At 39.8% G+C, this 16,278-nt stretch overlaps 1 protein-coding gene across 2 annotated transcripts in view; it reads left to right on the top strand.

Annotated features, from left to right (window-relative positions):
• PLPP1 (phospholipid phosphatase 1) overlaps positions 1–16,278 on the top strand; it is a 69,370-nt gene that overhangs the window by 45,763 nt on the left and 7,329 nt on the right. For both annotated transcript variants that reach the window (XM_030003421.2, XM_030003420.2), the window contains exon 4: positions 7,930–7,987. In XM_030003421.2, coding sequence (XP_029859281.1) covers positions 7,930–7,987 — 58 coding nt within the window. The remainder of the gene's footprint in view (positions 1–7,929; positions 7,988–16,278) is intronic.

Consider the following 16,278-nt stretch of genomic DNA (forward strand, 5'->3'; position numbering starts at 1 on the left):
TAAGCTTCATAATTGTAATTGTATTACTAATGTACAGATTCATAGTACGCCTCGGATGTCTAAAGGAAAAAAATGGTTCCCTACTTCAGTTGATGTATTGCTCCCATGCTGACTGCACTCAAAACAAGCTGTGTGTAGTCTGCCATTGCAAACTCAAAGTGTAATCTTCAAAGAAGTCTTTAGGAAATTAGAGCTGACTGTTTTGACCTTGATAATTTATTTCAACACAATTGCCAAGGTGGTGCCCTTTACCAATAATTTGCCAGGAATTTTATTTCAGCTTTGTTTAGAGATGTTTTGCAGGTTGTACTCATGCATGCCGGTGAGTGCAGTTAAATCACTTGGAGCAGTTCCCAGTAGTTAGGCACGTGTGCCAGACAGCTGGTATGGGGCTAACCTGCATAACTTTGTTTTGAAGTTCAGCCAAACTTTTGAAACTCTTATGTTGCCTGTCCTAGGTACACCTTCAAAACTGTAACTGTGTTCAAAAACTAATAAAAAAAAAATCCAACCTCCCTCCCAACAAAAAACCTTCATACATTACTTCCATTTTAATGAATACTTTTAATGAATACTTTTGTTTTCCCCTGTTTCATTAGATAGCCTTTACAATTGGTTTGCTGTGGAGTTTTTAAACCTAAGCCAAGAGACTGGACAATTGCTTCGAGTTAACCCATCTGTATTAAACAATTGTTCCTGTCTCTCCTTCCCCCCCCCCGGTATTGGGAGTATTTCTATGATGAAGCATTATTTTGCATTAAAGTAACCTGCCTTGTATGAAATGTTCCAATATTTTGTTTTGAAACTTCTTAAAGCTTTGTCAAAAGTCAAGCCACTTAATCATTCAAGCATAACTAAATGGATTACTTATCTAATCTGACAGTTTCTAACAGCATCATGAATCAGAAATTTCTCTAAAGCTGCTACAGACTTATTAACTAGGTGTTTGCTAGGTGCATACTGGTATGTTGTGTATAGCGGTCTGATTATTTCTGTTACGGAGCTTTTAACCTGTGAAGTGCTCTACAGTACTGAACTATGTTGAGGAGCTCTTGTCAGAGACTAATTTAGTAGTTTCCACTTCTGAAAAGATATATGCAAAAAACCAAAAAAATTTCAGGCAGCTTGGATACCAAAGCAGTTGAAAGGGATGAATGGAAGGAAGGAAAGGAATGTGCACTATTATTCAGGTGGTGCAACTTTTTTCTTAAACGCTGCTTCTCACCTGTCTGTCATTACTGTTATTCACGATGTAACATGGCTGATTTGGGAACACTTCCAGTCCTAGTGAAATTATTCACCACTTCTGAGAATTGAAGTTTAGTCAGGGCACCTACACTTAATTTTACATGGAAGGAAAAAGCTGAAATATGGTAGTGAGTAAGAGTCTTTAAATATTTAAACTTCAGAAGCTTCTGGGCTACAGTGGATGATAAAACAAGGCCGTACTTGATGTAGAAGCAAAAAGAGCTGCCTTTGCAATACAAACCAACTGGCAGTAGTAGGGAGAATCAAATCTGAAAGGTGAACATGCTGTAACCAGTTGAGATGCAGTTCTGCAGTCTGGATCATGTTTCTGATCTTACACCTCCTTTGCCCTAAGGTGAATTGGCCCTTCTCAGTGGTAATGGATAGCATTCGTTTTCATAACTGAAAATAAAACTCATCACCCTTTAACGGTTTTCAGAAAAACCTGTGCTTGCAGTCTGTCATTTCAGTAGTTTATCATGCTTAAACTCATTGGAAATCAAAGTTTGTAACTTGTGTTCAGCACATCCTGAAAATTATTTGGAAGCTGGCTATGGCTAATCAAGCAGGTAGATGCATCTTCTCATTCTTGGCAGAATTTCACTGCTTTGCAAAGCTTATGTCCAAGTTAACAGAAGGGAAAAGTCTCTTAAGGTAAAACTTTGGACATGTGTATAACTGTATTGCTCCAACAGTAGTGTAGGGACTGAAATCTCCTTAACGCTGATGGTTCTCCTGCTGCCTCCCTTTCCTTTTCCTCTTCAAAGATTACAAAAATGTGTTGGGGGAAGGGTTCTGCATGCTTGCCAAGAGCTTCATGCCCAAAGTGGTTTCTTAAAGAGAATCAAATCCCTGACTTAACAGAGATTATTTTTTTGTTCTCATTCCCTTTATGTAAAAATGATAATAACACTCCTGTGAGTCAGAACAGTATTATGTGGATAACTTGCGCAGACATGGTTAATGGAACAGAAGCCTGTAATCTGATGCATGTGAGAGCAAACTATTAGTTTTTAGGAATGTTGATTTGAGTCCTCCTTGCTGCTATTTTCACTTTTACTCTCTCCTGAGAGGAGATTATTAGGAAAGAGAAGTAAACAAAGTCCTGATTTTTTTTTTCCTTCTGTTGGAGGAGGCTAACTAGAAATGTTGTAGAAAGTTAAACTTTCCTTTTGTTTGTTGAGTTAAATTGAGTGACAAAGTCAAAACTGACATAAGAGAACTTGCTTTTGGTTTTGCAATGTGTGTGTGGAATGCCATTGCAGCATGCCAGTTGGTTGGACTTTGTAAAATCAGGAGCTCAGAACATACATGATTGTGGTACGAATGCCAGGACTTGGTAACTTCTTGCTCCCTAGTTGAAACTTTGGAATATTTGGAAGTTCAAGGTGCGGGTTGACTGCTGATCATTTGGAAAGGAAAAAATAGTAGGAGGATGGGATTTTTCCTTACTGGCTATATTACAGTGAAGAGTATTCCTCTAGTAGTTGCTGGTACAAACTGCTGCTGACAGTTGCAGAATAGCTAGCTAACTAGTCATTGCCCAATTAGATTGTTCCATCAGTGTGTAATACTTTGGTTTAAATAAATAAAATTTACATGATACGTGCATAGTTGGGATGTATTATGAGCTATTTCTTCAATTCCCAGAGAGAAGGAAAAAACCAACCAAAACCCCAACAAGTTATGCTAGCAGAAGTTTTTAACAAACTTCAAAATGTGATCAACCTAGCAATGAAGACAAGCCTTGTAGTATTTGTAACTGAGTAAAACCACTTCATGTTGATCCTGAGCTTGGGGAGAGGTTACTTTATACATACCTTTGATTCTTGCAGTGTCTGCAAGGCTTGTTTCAAAAGGGCAGTGGTGGGGAAGGTGGTTAGAAATTAGAAGAAGACTGCCTATTTCTTCCTAGAACCTCCTAGATCTGTTTTATGTGAGTAGGATGAGCAGGGAACTTTCATTTGTGTAGGATAAGCATAAGATAAGATAGCCTCTAAAAGGAAAAATGTGTAAGTGCAAAAAAATGGGCAGAGTCCCATGTGTATTAAGTGTCAGTATTGGCAAAGTTCTCTCACTATCTGCCACCACTTAAAGTAGAGCTGAGTGGATCTACTCTTCACCCCAAATATGATTAGGGAATTGTGCAAGACACTTACTATTAGCGAGACTCATGTTGAAACACCTCTGTCAGTAAAATTGTCCAGATGAGGATTACTGAATTGGAAAGACTGGCAGCTTTTTCCTTTCTGTCAGTGTAAGGCTTTGTACTTAAGCGTGGGTTTACTACTGGCAGAGAAGGAAGAAAGTGGAGAAATTGGGAATATTGTTTTTTCAAAATGGGTTTCTGAGTAGTTGCTGATACTGTTAAATAGGTTAACCACTTGTGCATTTGCTTAAACATTTCTTTGCAATAATCACAGAAGTGCTTAATTTCAGAGTCCTCAAACCTTTCAGTCCCCACTGATCTTGAAAGTTGTACTTGTGCAAGTCTAGCATATGAGAAAAGAGTGGGTGCTGTAAAAATGCATGAATGCAGAGAAAATTGACTTCAGAGAATATGGTGCTTCAGCTTAAGCGTAGGACTAGCCATTTATTAAACCATGTCCTCATGGCACTGAAATTCTAGTAATATTTCCCTGACAAGTGTGTGGAGCTCTCTGGCTTACTCAACACTGAGTGCTGAGCTGCAGCTCTGTCTGGCACTTACTCCCCTCCAGATCAATGGAATGGGTAACATGAATGTTGGGGAAGCTTTGAGTCAGACTTAGAGAATCCAGAGAACCTAAGGATAGAAAGAACTTGCTGGCTAATCCAGTGTGTGGTTTATTTGCTTTGATTTGGGAGTGTGCATAATGTTTTGCTGGGCCTCCTGTTTTTCTCTTAAGGGATCATTCCATATTCAGTAGTTGTATTGGGAAGATTGCCTTGTCATTCCGCCTCTGCCAGGTTTAGTGTGGCACCACAAGGTACGCTTTCTTCTGGTTTATCCCTTTTTACTGACATTTCTAATGCTTTAATTTCTCACCATTTAATGCTCCGCTGTGCCATATATATTCAGCTATTTCCTAGTCTTGTGTTTCACTAAGGCTATTAATTTCCTTGCCAGACTGCTGAACTTTGCTGAAATGTTTCTGCACATTCAGGTGTCCTTACAAAGACATTATATGGAGACAAGACATCAAGCTTGTTCACTGAGCTCCAGTGTTCAGTAATTCACTTATTAAATAATGCACTTTACAAAATACTGCCAAGCAGAACTTATTACTTAAAACATGCTCTTTCTTGCAAGTGACAGTGTAAGACAAATGATCCTTTTATTTGCTGTGTGTTGCGTTCTGTTTTTCTACTAATTGAAGGAATGGTACCTTCTATCAGGCAGGCTCTGCTCTGTTGGCTATGTTGCCTTTGTGCATGGAAAAAAATAGGACAGAATGAAATGGTTGTCAGTGTCAAGTCCTGCAAGGCAATGTGTCTTAGACTTGCTTATCTGGGATTAGAAATCCTGGTTTAAAAGTACTGAGTGGTTCAGTTCAATTATTTCTTGTAGGAGTTGTTTGTACTTTGATTATTTTCCCAGGTACTCTTTAAAAATCCAGACTTACGATAACCAACTGTAGTGATTAATTGTAGTTGGTCTTACGGCAACCTGTTAAAGAAAGTATAGCATCTTTACTTTTGTCTTTATCATAAACCATGTGAAATTTGTGGCAAAACTGTTTCAAGAAAGCTAACCAGCCCTTGAATTAATCTTGTTTTAAGACCATTTTGAGATGTCTACCTGTACTGTATACATTGGAAAGTGAGAGTATACTTTAGACCTCAACTGAGACCCGAAACTGGTTTCATGTTACTACTTAAGGCATTCTTCTCACTTGGTAATAATGCCCAAGTGGAAATAATTAAACCTTATGCTTTTTCCTGTTAAAATGAAGCGTTGTTCCTCACATCACAAGTGATCTGTGAGGTAGGTATTGATGGAGTAAAAGGTATGGATCTCTGCAAAGCTGTTCTTTTGATGTCAGACTCTGCCATTCTGGAAAGAATCAAAACAAGACTTTGGACTTACGAACTCTATTTCATGACACTGCAGTTTCACTGGATACCGTTCTAATATTAATTTGAAAAAGATGTCCTGAAATCTGATGTGCAGATTCCTACTGGGACAATTTAGCCTTTCCTTCATTACCAAAAGGTAGGGGTTTTGAGAGTTGTCTGTACCGTTTCATTTATAAATGTATTTTCTTCTAATACTCTGCATTCTTGGGACTAGTAAATATCGGTTAGTTTTTTAATTAAAAATGTATTTATTTTTGAAATGCTGGCTCATGGCAAGCCAGCACTTGCAGTATGATCACAAAGAAGCCTCGGCTGTGCAGCCACTTGGCTGGTTTGATAGACGGGATGTTCTCCTGGCTTTGGGAAGATGTTGTTTGCGTGCTTAGAAATCGTTGGGAAACGTTTCCATTGTCAAGATTAGTGTTTAAAGGGTTTTAAGATTTTTTTTTTTAAATATGTCTGTTTTTTAAGGAATTCTAGAGACACAGTATTGCCAAAGAAATTTCACTGGGATTGCACAATGTACAAGTTGGATCAATACTTTGTCCCAGTTGTATTTCTGGCAATACTTCATGTGCTAGCACAACATTTTCAGTCTTGTACAGCATACTTATCTTTGCCTGATGAGAATGCATTCAAATTTTGTAACCTTCAACTTGGAACAAGGGAGTCTTAATGTTACATTGGGCTAATACATTCCTAAAACGAAGAATGCCAGTAGTCAACCACACCTTTAAAATGGTATAGGAATTCCAAAATAAACTTAGAGAATTACATTTATTCCTTCTGTCACTTATTAGCCTTCTGAATTCCTTCAGTTGGCAATAGGTTGCCTTCAGGAATTGTGGGAAACGTCATCTTATGGACAACAGGAATAACCCCAAATTCAGTGGATAAAATACTGCCACAGGAGCCAGGAATTCCTTATTCTGTATCTTCTGTTCTGTAGAACAGCATGCTTTGCTTTTGTGGCTCAGATGATGTGTTTGTCTGAAAGATGGAGCTCTTCAAAATGCTTATTATATTGGCTTTCATAGTAGACTCTTGCCCGGAGATTTTAACTGGTGAAGAGTTAAAGAGTACTAAAGTGGAGAAGGGATGTCTAGCTAAAATCTAATCTTAATGTTTTTTCAATTTTAAACATCTGAAGAGAACACATTCTCAGTTACAGTTTTTGTATTTAAGAACTGAATTGAAAAATATCTGTTGGGTATGTACTGAGGAAACTTATGTGGGGTTTTTTCTGACATCTGATGCAGTTTTGTAATGTTATACATGCAAATTAATGCAGGAAGTTTGCAGTTTCACTTGTGCACAAGATTGTTTTATTGCCTTCTTTGTGGTATCTGAGTAGTGAATGTTTAACCCAATTATCTTACTGCACATCAGAGCTGCCTGTGTTACTCTTGGCCCAAGGAGTAGGAATGTTTCCCTTGACCAGAAATTTCCCTGGCCTCAGGCTCTCTGCTGGGCTGAGGCACCAAAAGAGGGACCTGCTGGATATGGTGGAGGGCAGTCTGGAGAGCTATGAAACTTTTTATTAAGTTGGCCTTGTTTGTGTATGCCTAACTCTTAAGCAAGGAGTGCTGTGTTATGTAGCTAAATTGCACAGAAGCCTGCCTGAGACCTGACTGATAGCCTGTGAAGCTGCACCATTACAAGGCTCTGCGCATAAAATAGAAGAAATAGTTCAAGTACAGTTTCTTTCACCTCTCCGCTTAAAACTGAATTAGTAATGTCTTTCCATTTTGCCCCCTCCTCTTGACAAAGAGGCGGGTGGGATTTGTTTACAGCTGTGATACTCAGCTCCTTGCAGAAATGACCTGTGCAGGGGGGAGGACCTTGCGGAAGGAACTCTGCGCTGTCAGCATCAACTGTTGAGTCCCTTCAGTCTGGACCTGCTACAAGCCTTTACAAGTTGAAGGCAATGTTAACACTCTTTAAATGAGATAGCCAAGTATGAAGCTATTTCTACAAGTATTAGATGAGGCGTCACCTTTTGCAGTTGGCTGGTTAATGAACTGCCTTCATGCCTTTCCCCATACCCTTCAATGATAGGTGATGGTATGAATCAGTACATTTAACAAAGGTATACATAAGTATACATGGTATAAACATCTAGATATGGGTTGTTAACTACTGCCTCTTGATGGTGACCAAATGCAAATAACTGGTTTGGGGTGATTAATGTGTCATTTGTTCTTACACACATGGTGTGATTATCAGATAAGTAATTTTTAATGTTGGTAATATTTAGAGTATTCTGGTGTTTATCAAGAAGATGAAACAAATATACTTTGTTTTGAAGGATACTTGATTTCTAGCTTTAAGGATGTGTTCACTTGCTGTTCAAACTTCAGTCAAAGGGCTAGTAGTTACAACCTGACGTGGAGATCAACTTAATGCTGGAATAGGGTAGCTGTGAGTAGTGAAGTTTGTGCTGCCTGTCAAAAGCTGTTGTTGGACATGTGTGATGGCTGTTGTGGCTAGATAGCCTCCTTGAAGAAAAAACATGGAGATGTTTCCATTTAACCAGTTCACTTGTGTAAGAGAATCAGGTATCATTGTAGACCGAGTGTTGCAAAAGAAAAGTAATGAGATGTTTGCTCTCTTCTTTTCCAGACTATCATTTTACTCTGGCCATTCTTCGTTCTCCATGTACTGCATGCTCTTCCTAGCAGTAAGTATGCTGTTTCCATCTAAATGGCAACAAAAAGCCTGTTAGTTACCTAGTCCAAAAATTGAAATGTTTAGTTGGCTGCTTTGAGCAAGGGACATTGATTGTGTAGGTGCTTTTTTGAGATAACTGAAGATTTCTCAGTAGGAGTTGTAAGGGAGTGTCACTGATACTGGGGCAAGAAGTAGAATTATGTTCAATATGCCTAAAAATACTTCATATGGTAGTTGGCTTGTGTGTCTTTTCTAAAATGAACCTGGTGATAAGTGGGTTTGGAAAATATGCTGCTACTTAAATTTAGTTATATTGAAAGCCATGTAAAATATATAATAAGATATGTCTGACTTAATGAAACATGCGAAGCCTGTTTAAAAACCAGAAAACCTAAACCCTGATCAAAAGTGGGTGGGCCCATAAGCACAAAACAGCAAATTAACTTGAATTTTTAAATTCCTTTTAATTTTCTCCTATCTTTTAGGGGCAGGGAGGCAGAGTGAGGGAAGGGAGGGGACAGATCTGTCTGTGGAAGCAAATACTAATGATAAGATCAATTTACTAATGCTTCAATTGGAGCCTAAAGCATTTCAGTTCAAATTGTTCCAAGTCAGCTAGGACAAATTATCTTCACTCCTAGGATAAGCATTGTAACACTGAAAGATTGATTTGGTTGTTCTCCCCCTGCTAATTTGTAACACAGAAGGTATTAAACAACTTTGTGCAATTTTGTTGTTAATGTAGTTGTAAAATTAAGCTCTAGTCCTGGATATAAATTGCTAATATAATACATACATGCCAGGATCTTCACAGAGCTCAGATTCAATTTGACTTCTCATCCTGATTGCATTTTTAACTTTTTCGCTGTCTCTTGGCAATAGTATAACATCTACAGTGAGTGGACAAGATTATTCAGACTAAACTAAAAACCCTACAACCACATACAGAAAGGGGTGGCTCTTCAGTATGACATAGGACTTTTTAAACTTTATGTTAAATTAAAGCTTTTTCAGAAGCTCAGTGTTCGGTTTGGATCTAACATTGCAGTTTGTTTATGGCTAAACTGATTTAGTTCCTTTCCCCTTTCTTACCTGTCTTTATCTAATACAAAGAATTCATAAAAATATTATGTCCTGGGTTTGACTAGAATATAGTGCAACTTCCTGTCAGCTGTTTAAAAAAAAAAAAAGTGCCTTTACTTGCTCATTGTGACTGGCAGTCTCCAAAATTATATAGGTCCACTTGTGATATGATTCCAAAGCCAAACCCACTATTTCCATAGTACAGTGGAGCACATACTGCTATACAGCAACCTAAGACTGATTTGCTCCATTGGGTTCAGCCATACCCTTCTGATCCAACTTCTCTGTGCATGGTTTTGTTGAGCACCGTGAGAGTGTGATACTGCCACCTCTCAGCAGCACAAACTTAGAGACAAGAAGAAACTTGCTAGGTGTGTGGCAACGTGTATAGTTCCTAACTTTTGCTGACTGGATTACAGTCATTTGACAGGGATGTGAATCTGTCAGAACTTTTACCTCTGTCACATGTATGTGTAAGGAGAGTCCTGCTTGCTGCAGCCTGAGGAAATGGTGGTTGGGAGGACTTGTCAGCTGGTACAGACTGAGAAAAAGGAGTTGCTATTTTCAAACGTTGCCATCTGTTAATTAAAACCTGTGTGTGCCTCTGCTGCCTGCCCATCCCCACCTGCACCCCCCCAAACCCTGCTGTAATACAGCTTGGGCTCCAGACCTTGTTTGTTTAACCTACTAGGATTTGAAAAAATGCAACCTTTGGCAAGAAAGTCAGGAGTTCTTTATTTTGAAGATACTAACTTCATGTAGGTTGAATAATGCTTTCTGTAGTTGCCTGTGGCATGGGTTTTTGAATCCGTGCAAAGGAGCTTGTGTGGAGAGTTCCTGAACAGGCAGCGATGAACCTTACCTGTCTTCGGGCTTTGTGTATGTGTGAGCTTCACACTCAGAGGTGGGACAGTGGAAGTCAAATCCATCCTCTGTATGCCCCTTTGAATTGCTGTAAACCCAGAGCTTGTGTCAGTCCTGGTTCAGCAATGAAATAAAACTTGCTGTGGCTCAGCAAGCTGCTACAGAAACTGTCCTTGTGTTCATTCAGTTCTGTGGTAACTGCAAGACAGCATGGCTTTACCTAGCTCCCTTAAACTAGAAGGGTATGAATGTCCTTAACAAATGTCATGTTAAGAGTTAAACAGTAAGTGTTTTGTTGGAGATCCGTTTGTTATTCAGTAAACTCGTCAATGAATAGCCAGAACCCTGGCTGGAGGAGAAGGCATTCTTAATCTATTCCTGCACCCCAGTTTCTTGTCTGTGGCTGAGCTATTGCCCAGTACAAATAAGAGGCTTTGTGGTGATCAGACTTATACTTTCTTCTGTCCTGTAATAAGATTATTCATTCAGAAACTGTTGGGAGGCCTTGACAGGGACATCTGAAGAAGGTTAATGACTCCTGTGCAGGGTATTTTTACCTTGCTGATTAACACAGCATTACTGCATACCAACCTTTGCATTCAATGTGGTCTTTTTATTTAAAAACAAACAAACAAAAAAGTAAAAAAAGAGAAAGTACATATGTCTTCAAGCAAACAGCTACTGCAGGAAGGTGAGGAAAACTGCTTTCTAACCCTCCCCCTTGCCCACGTGGCAAGGCAGAGTGCTGCCACTGGCTCTAAACCAAGCCTGTGGCACTTGATAACCTGTTCGTTAACTGAACTCTGATGCTGGCTTCATCTGCTCTTTGCACACTTGCTCCAGCCACGGACTGAGTCATGAGCAGGACAGAATCGTTAACATGTGGCATTACTCATAGGCAATATTAATCATAACCAGACACTAGCATGCTGGTTTCTGGAGAGACTGGAGGAGTCTGCCATGTGTGCATACTGCAGATGGCATACTCTTAAATGTTACTTGCTGAACACGCATACTCTGTCAGGTTATGCATTTCAAAAATGAGGGAATATTTTGGGGGAACCAAAGGGGAAATGATCTCTCACAGACAGCAGGAACAGCTGTGAAATGGGAGATGCTTGAAGTATGTGGCTTAAAGCCACCTTGCAAAATACTAGGCAAAGTAGTGAAATACTTCTGCAGCTTCAGTTACTTAAAGCAGAACTGCTGAAGTACAAACACATTAAATTGTGGCTTTTTTTTCTTCTGTGCACTTGCACATGATGGATTAAAAAGAAATGAGAGGTGGTTCATCAGCATTTTCAAATGTTTCAGATGCTTTAAACCTTTGGTGACATGAGAAATTCCACAAGTCTCAGTGGGAACTGTGGTATCTGAGTTCTGACTGCATGGCTTTGCTGGAATTGGGAGAAAAAACTGCTATTTTGAACATAATCCTGTGCTGCATGTCCCACCTCATAGTGAGGGCAGTACATGGAAACACCTGACAGCTCAGCCTTTATATTTAATGTGAAGGAAGTTGTTGACAAAAACTGTAACCTGTAGGTGCTGCTGAGTGGGTGTTTTTTTTAAAAGTTCATCTCTTAGGGATGTTGTAACTTTAATGTCTTTATATTCTGGGGGCTTCATTCCCCTGGAAGCAGGGATTTTATCTAGATGGTCTCTCATTTTCTTCATTCAAGGAGCATATAGAAGAAAATACGTGATTTAGTTCAGAATGAAGGATAGAAGCTGAAAAGCTTAAAATCCTAAGCTGAAAATACACAACCTGAATTTAAAAAGAGCTAAAGAAATATGAAAGAATATCATGCCACATGAACTGTTCAAAATGAATAGTCTAATCAAGCACGTATCTGGGAATTTGAAGCATTTCTCCTTAATTTTTCTTTTGGTTTATGGGACAGCATTGGAGAGCAGAAGTTTACTTCTGACTTCAGGAATGGAAATACTTGAGCTCATGTCTTTCTCGGAGGACACAAATGACCTTTGTTCCCCAGCATTTACAGTTACTTAATACTCTCTTTCTTAGGTGCCTTGCAGGAGCAGCATTCACCTTCCATGCATGGGCAGTCAAGCCTTTAAAGGTTATCTAAATAGAAGGAATGAGTCAGTGATACCATATCGACTTACATACTTCCATAATTGATAGCAGCTTCGTTAAGGTGGTCCCTGCTTAAAGCCTTTTACGGAAAACTATAATGAATTTACATTTTGTTACCATGTTTGAATTGTCAGTGTGCTGATGTGCAAAACCTCCACTTGAACTGGTCTCATGTAGCTTGCTGTATGTGACTATCTGGCATTAAAATGGAAGCAAGGGAAGCACCTACTGCAAATCAATGTGGCACCTGCCATTGAGAAAGGAGGTTTGCTCATCTGCAGAGTAAAGAGAAGAATGCATTAATTCTGTTTCATAAAGCACTTTAACAAGTTATAGAAGAATGATAGTACAATAGAAGTGTGTGGGCTTTGAATAACCTTAGGGAACGTTAAATAGTTTGTTTAATCTACCTATTTAAATAAGCAGTAGTGTATATCACTTACCATTCTTACAGCATAGAGGTCACTGCTGCATTTTTAACTGGATGTTATGTTGCTATGTGGCTGTACAAAAGCCATTGGGTCTAGCTGGACCAGTTTAAGGCCTGGGTTTTCAACCTACTTCCAGGTTAGGCTTATGGCTTCTTCTAGTTTCTAACTCACTGGTATATGGAATGAGTGAAACCACAGAAAAAATCTGCTTGCAGACTGTCAGGCCAGGAAGTTGTGGTGGAGAATGTATTCTGAGGTTCATTTGGCAGGCCTAGGTGAGTCAGTTTGGGTCCAGACAGAGCCTTTATCTCTAGCATGCTTTTTGCCAACAGCTTCATGTGGAAACTAGAGGGGGTTTGACTGCAACAGTGTGTGGGAACCCAGTGACCTGATAACAGATGCTGGAGCCCAAATTGTCTCTGTCGTCCCCTCCCCCTGCTGCTCCTTTCCTTTCACTGATAAACAGCTGGCATGATCTCTCCTGTATCAACAAAACCATTTTGTCTTAGCTGGGAGAACGGGAGGGTGAGTGTGGTTGAACACCTCTTCTAGCAATGTCCACGTGACCAAACTAGCACCCCTCCCCTAGAGCGGGAGATGCTGCAGTTAATTGTAAGTTTTTGCTTCAACTTTTTTTTTTTTTAAAAACATATGTCTGAAAGCTATTGTAAATTAAAATGCTAAACGCACGCTGTCTTCAGTAGTGAGGATGACCCCACTGCAACTGTTGCTGTTGGCAGAAATGAGTGCAGCCCTGAGGATCGGGTTGCTGTAATGGAGTCGCTCTTGGCTGTAGCTGGCCTGGGCACTTCCCTGCCTGCACCTGATCTGGAATGAAGAACAGGGCTGCAGAAACCCAGCCAAACTGCCCTGCTATTCTGGGGACAGCAATGTGTTTATGTTGCTTTAGACTTGGAACAAAAGGGGTTACCGTGGATCTTTGCCCGATGTAACTTGAGTGGCTCTCAAGCTCTCCCATAGTTTATTGGGGAAGAACATCTTGTGTGTCCAAGGTCACAGGGAATTAGACCAGAACGGGAGGGTGACTGGTATTTCAGTGACCTGGGCTGACAGCCTTCTTTTGCAGAGAGATCATAGGCTAAATAAACAGAAGTGAAAGCAGGGTTTAGCCTGCTTTTGGTACTCGTGCTCCTAAATGTGCCAACTGAGCTTTGCTCTCAAGATCTTTTACTTTAATTGTTTATGTTGGGATTGGAGGTTGAGTGAAACAGTACCAAAGTAAGAACCTGGGAGCCTTTAACACAGTATTTTAGTTTATGTCTGTTTGCATGACAGTGTTTCTTGACCTTCCCAAATGCTACTGCCTAGAGCTACAGAACAGTCCTTAATGTATTCCTGTCCACTTGAAAGTTCAGGACTACCTAGTCTTCAAAAACTAATGAAAAGACACTTGTTACTGAAAATGTTTTGTTTGGCTGTAGCTGTGGTTAGTACCAAGCATCTTACTTGAAGCAGAGATGAAAAAATAAGGGGTCATGCTGTGAGGCTCAAGTATGGAGATGCTTGATCTTCTACTTGTATGCACTCCTAGTATTTTTCTAATGTTGGTATTTAGATTTTTTAACAGTAAGCAAACAAACTAAAACCACTTCTCCATAGTTTGCTTGGGAGTTATGGCTGTCAGTAGTGATGAGATTATTGTCAATTGGCTCCTGTAGGACTGAGGTGAAAGCAATACCTTGCAGTGCTTATGTTCTTCTAGCGAAGGTTTCTATAACTTGGTAGACACAACAGAAAAATAGTTACTCCAAGTAGAAGGAACACATTTAGGTTTTTTTCTCATCAGCAAAGAGTGAAGTGTTAGCATTTGCAATGGAATAAAATGGTATTGTTTATCCGGCTTTATGGTAAAATGATGTCAATAAACAATTATTTCTGCAATGTACAGCCAAGTTGAGGCTCAGGATTAAATACCCAAAAAGCATTACTTGTCCAGTGGGAAATGTCTGTACAGAATAGATTGATTGTGCTTTTGATATTGAATTGAGAGTTGGGCTATTGCTAGTAACGGACAGGATTTTTTCCCAATGTGTAGGAGGCAGCTTTTGCACATCAGTTGCTTTCTGACAGCAGCATGCAGCTATCTTGAAGAGGCCAGACTAGTACATATTCTGCCTTTTCTCCCTAGTCCAGTCATTTTTTTCACTTAATTCAGCTGTCCAATGGATCAGTTCCCTGTACCAGCTTACTGTAGGGCTACTCAAACATCAGAGCTGGCACAGAGGAGTCAGCAGGAATACATGGTTAGAGTAAAAGGGATAGACCATCCCTTTGAACAGCAGCCCAGCTACACCTCCACCTTCAATTAACTGCAGACCTGCATCCTTTTCCTTTCACTGGAAGGGGAAAAATTAATTCTTTTCCTGTTTTCTGCCCAATCAAAATAAAACTAAAGAACAGATAATACTGCAGATATACCAGGGATCATAAATATGTGTTTGTTAAGAAAAGGAGATCTTATTAAAAAGGCAAAATAAACTTTGAAGTCCAAGTCCTTTTTTCTTTTTCTTTTTTTTTTTTTTAAAGAACCCCAGCTCATGAGTGACTCATGAATTCTGCTACATCTCTGTAGTGCTTTTATAATAGTTTTCTGTTTGGATATGAGCCTGTTGCATTTAAAATTACATGCATTATCCATATTAACGTCAAGCTTCACATGAAACAAACTGCACATTGATTTCTGGTTTGCAGGCAGTGTCAGTTGATGCCTCGAGCTCTGTGTTTATTCATAGATACAGTGCTTACAGGTATAAAACAAGCTGTTGCACTTGTATGTAATACTTGCATAAACACAAGACTGTATATGGCAGGTTATTTCAATAATAGCTTTTATACAAACTAGCTTCTATACAAAGGAGTCTCTAAAGTTTGCTGCAACATGCAGAAAGGGAAGAGCTATTCTTCAGACCTCCACAGAAGAAGTAGAAACCCTGGAAGATCTCTGAAATGGGCTTTTTTCCTCTCTTGTTGCCTAGTCTGACCAGGGCAGATGTGTCTTGGTCTGTACTGCTGGATTGTTGAGCAGGACTGGAACAGGGAGATGGCAGATCATCCTTCTCTCTAAAAGTTCGTTTTCTGTTGCTTTATAGCATTATATCCAGGGTGAATGCCTCAGTTCTTTCATTCTCTTGGAGGATCTTGTCTGAATAACTGCTTGTGTCAAAGATACTCTGGTGCAAATTGTCTTGTAGAAAGAAGCGTGTAGTACTGTGGTTAGGGGAGTCCCCTCTCCTCACAGAAAGGCAATGATGCTTATTTACTGACGGAGTTGGAGGGTGGATAATTACTTTGGCGCTCTGTGCATCTACTCAGCTTCCTAATGGGATGACTTCACAGTTTTAGGAGCAGGGGGGATTGTGTCCTGTAAGGATGTCCTTGGGAAATCCACAGAAATGGAATTTTCCTATCCTACAAATGTGCCTGGATTCTCAGCCTTTATTCCTAACCCGAGGTCTCCTTGAGAATTTTGCCTCGTCTTTTATCACACTAGTTACTCTGAGGCTGTTTCTTTCTGAAGACTTTCAAACACTGGTGCCTCCTGTGCTTTCCCTTCTTCCTTCCCACCCCTGCCTCATTAACAAAACCACTAAAACACAGCACCTCCATATTCCCTCCCTCCACCCCAGAAATCCCAAGGCCAACCACATACATGTGTACACACACTTGAGGTGGCTTACGCATTACTTTTTCAGAGCTTCTTGGTTTGGAAAGAATCCTTATGGTGCATTTCCACAGCACTGATTACTGTTTGTGGCTCTTGAGACTTCTTGGGTCAGCAGACTTGCTTAAAAGTATGAGCTT

The sequence above is a fragment of the Aquila chrysaetos genome, chromosome Z (genome assembly GCF_900496995.4).
Source record: "Aquila chrysaetos chrysaetos chromosome Z, bAquChr1.4, whole genome shotgun sequence".
Classification (NCBI taxonomy): domain Eukaryota; kingdom Metazoa; phylum Chordata; class Aves; order Accipitriformes; family Accipitridae; genus Aquila; species Aquila chrysaetos.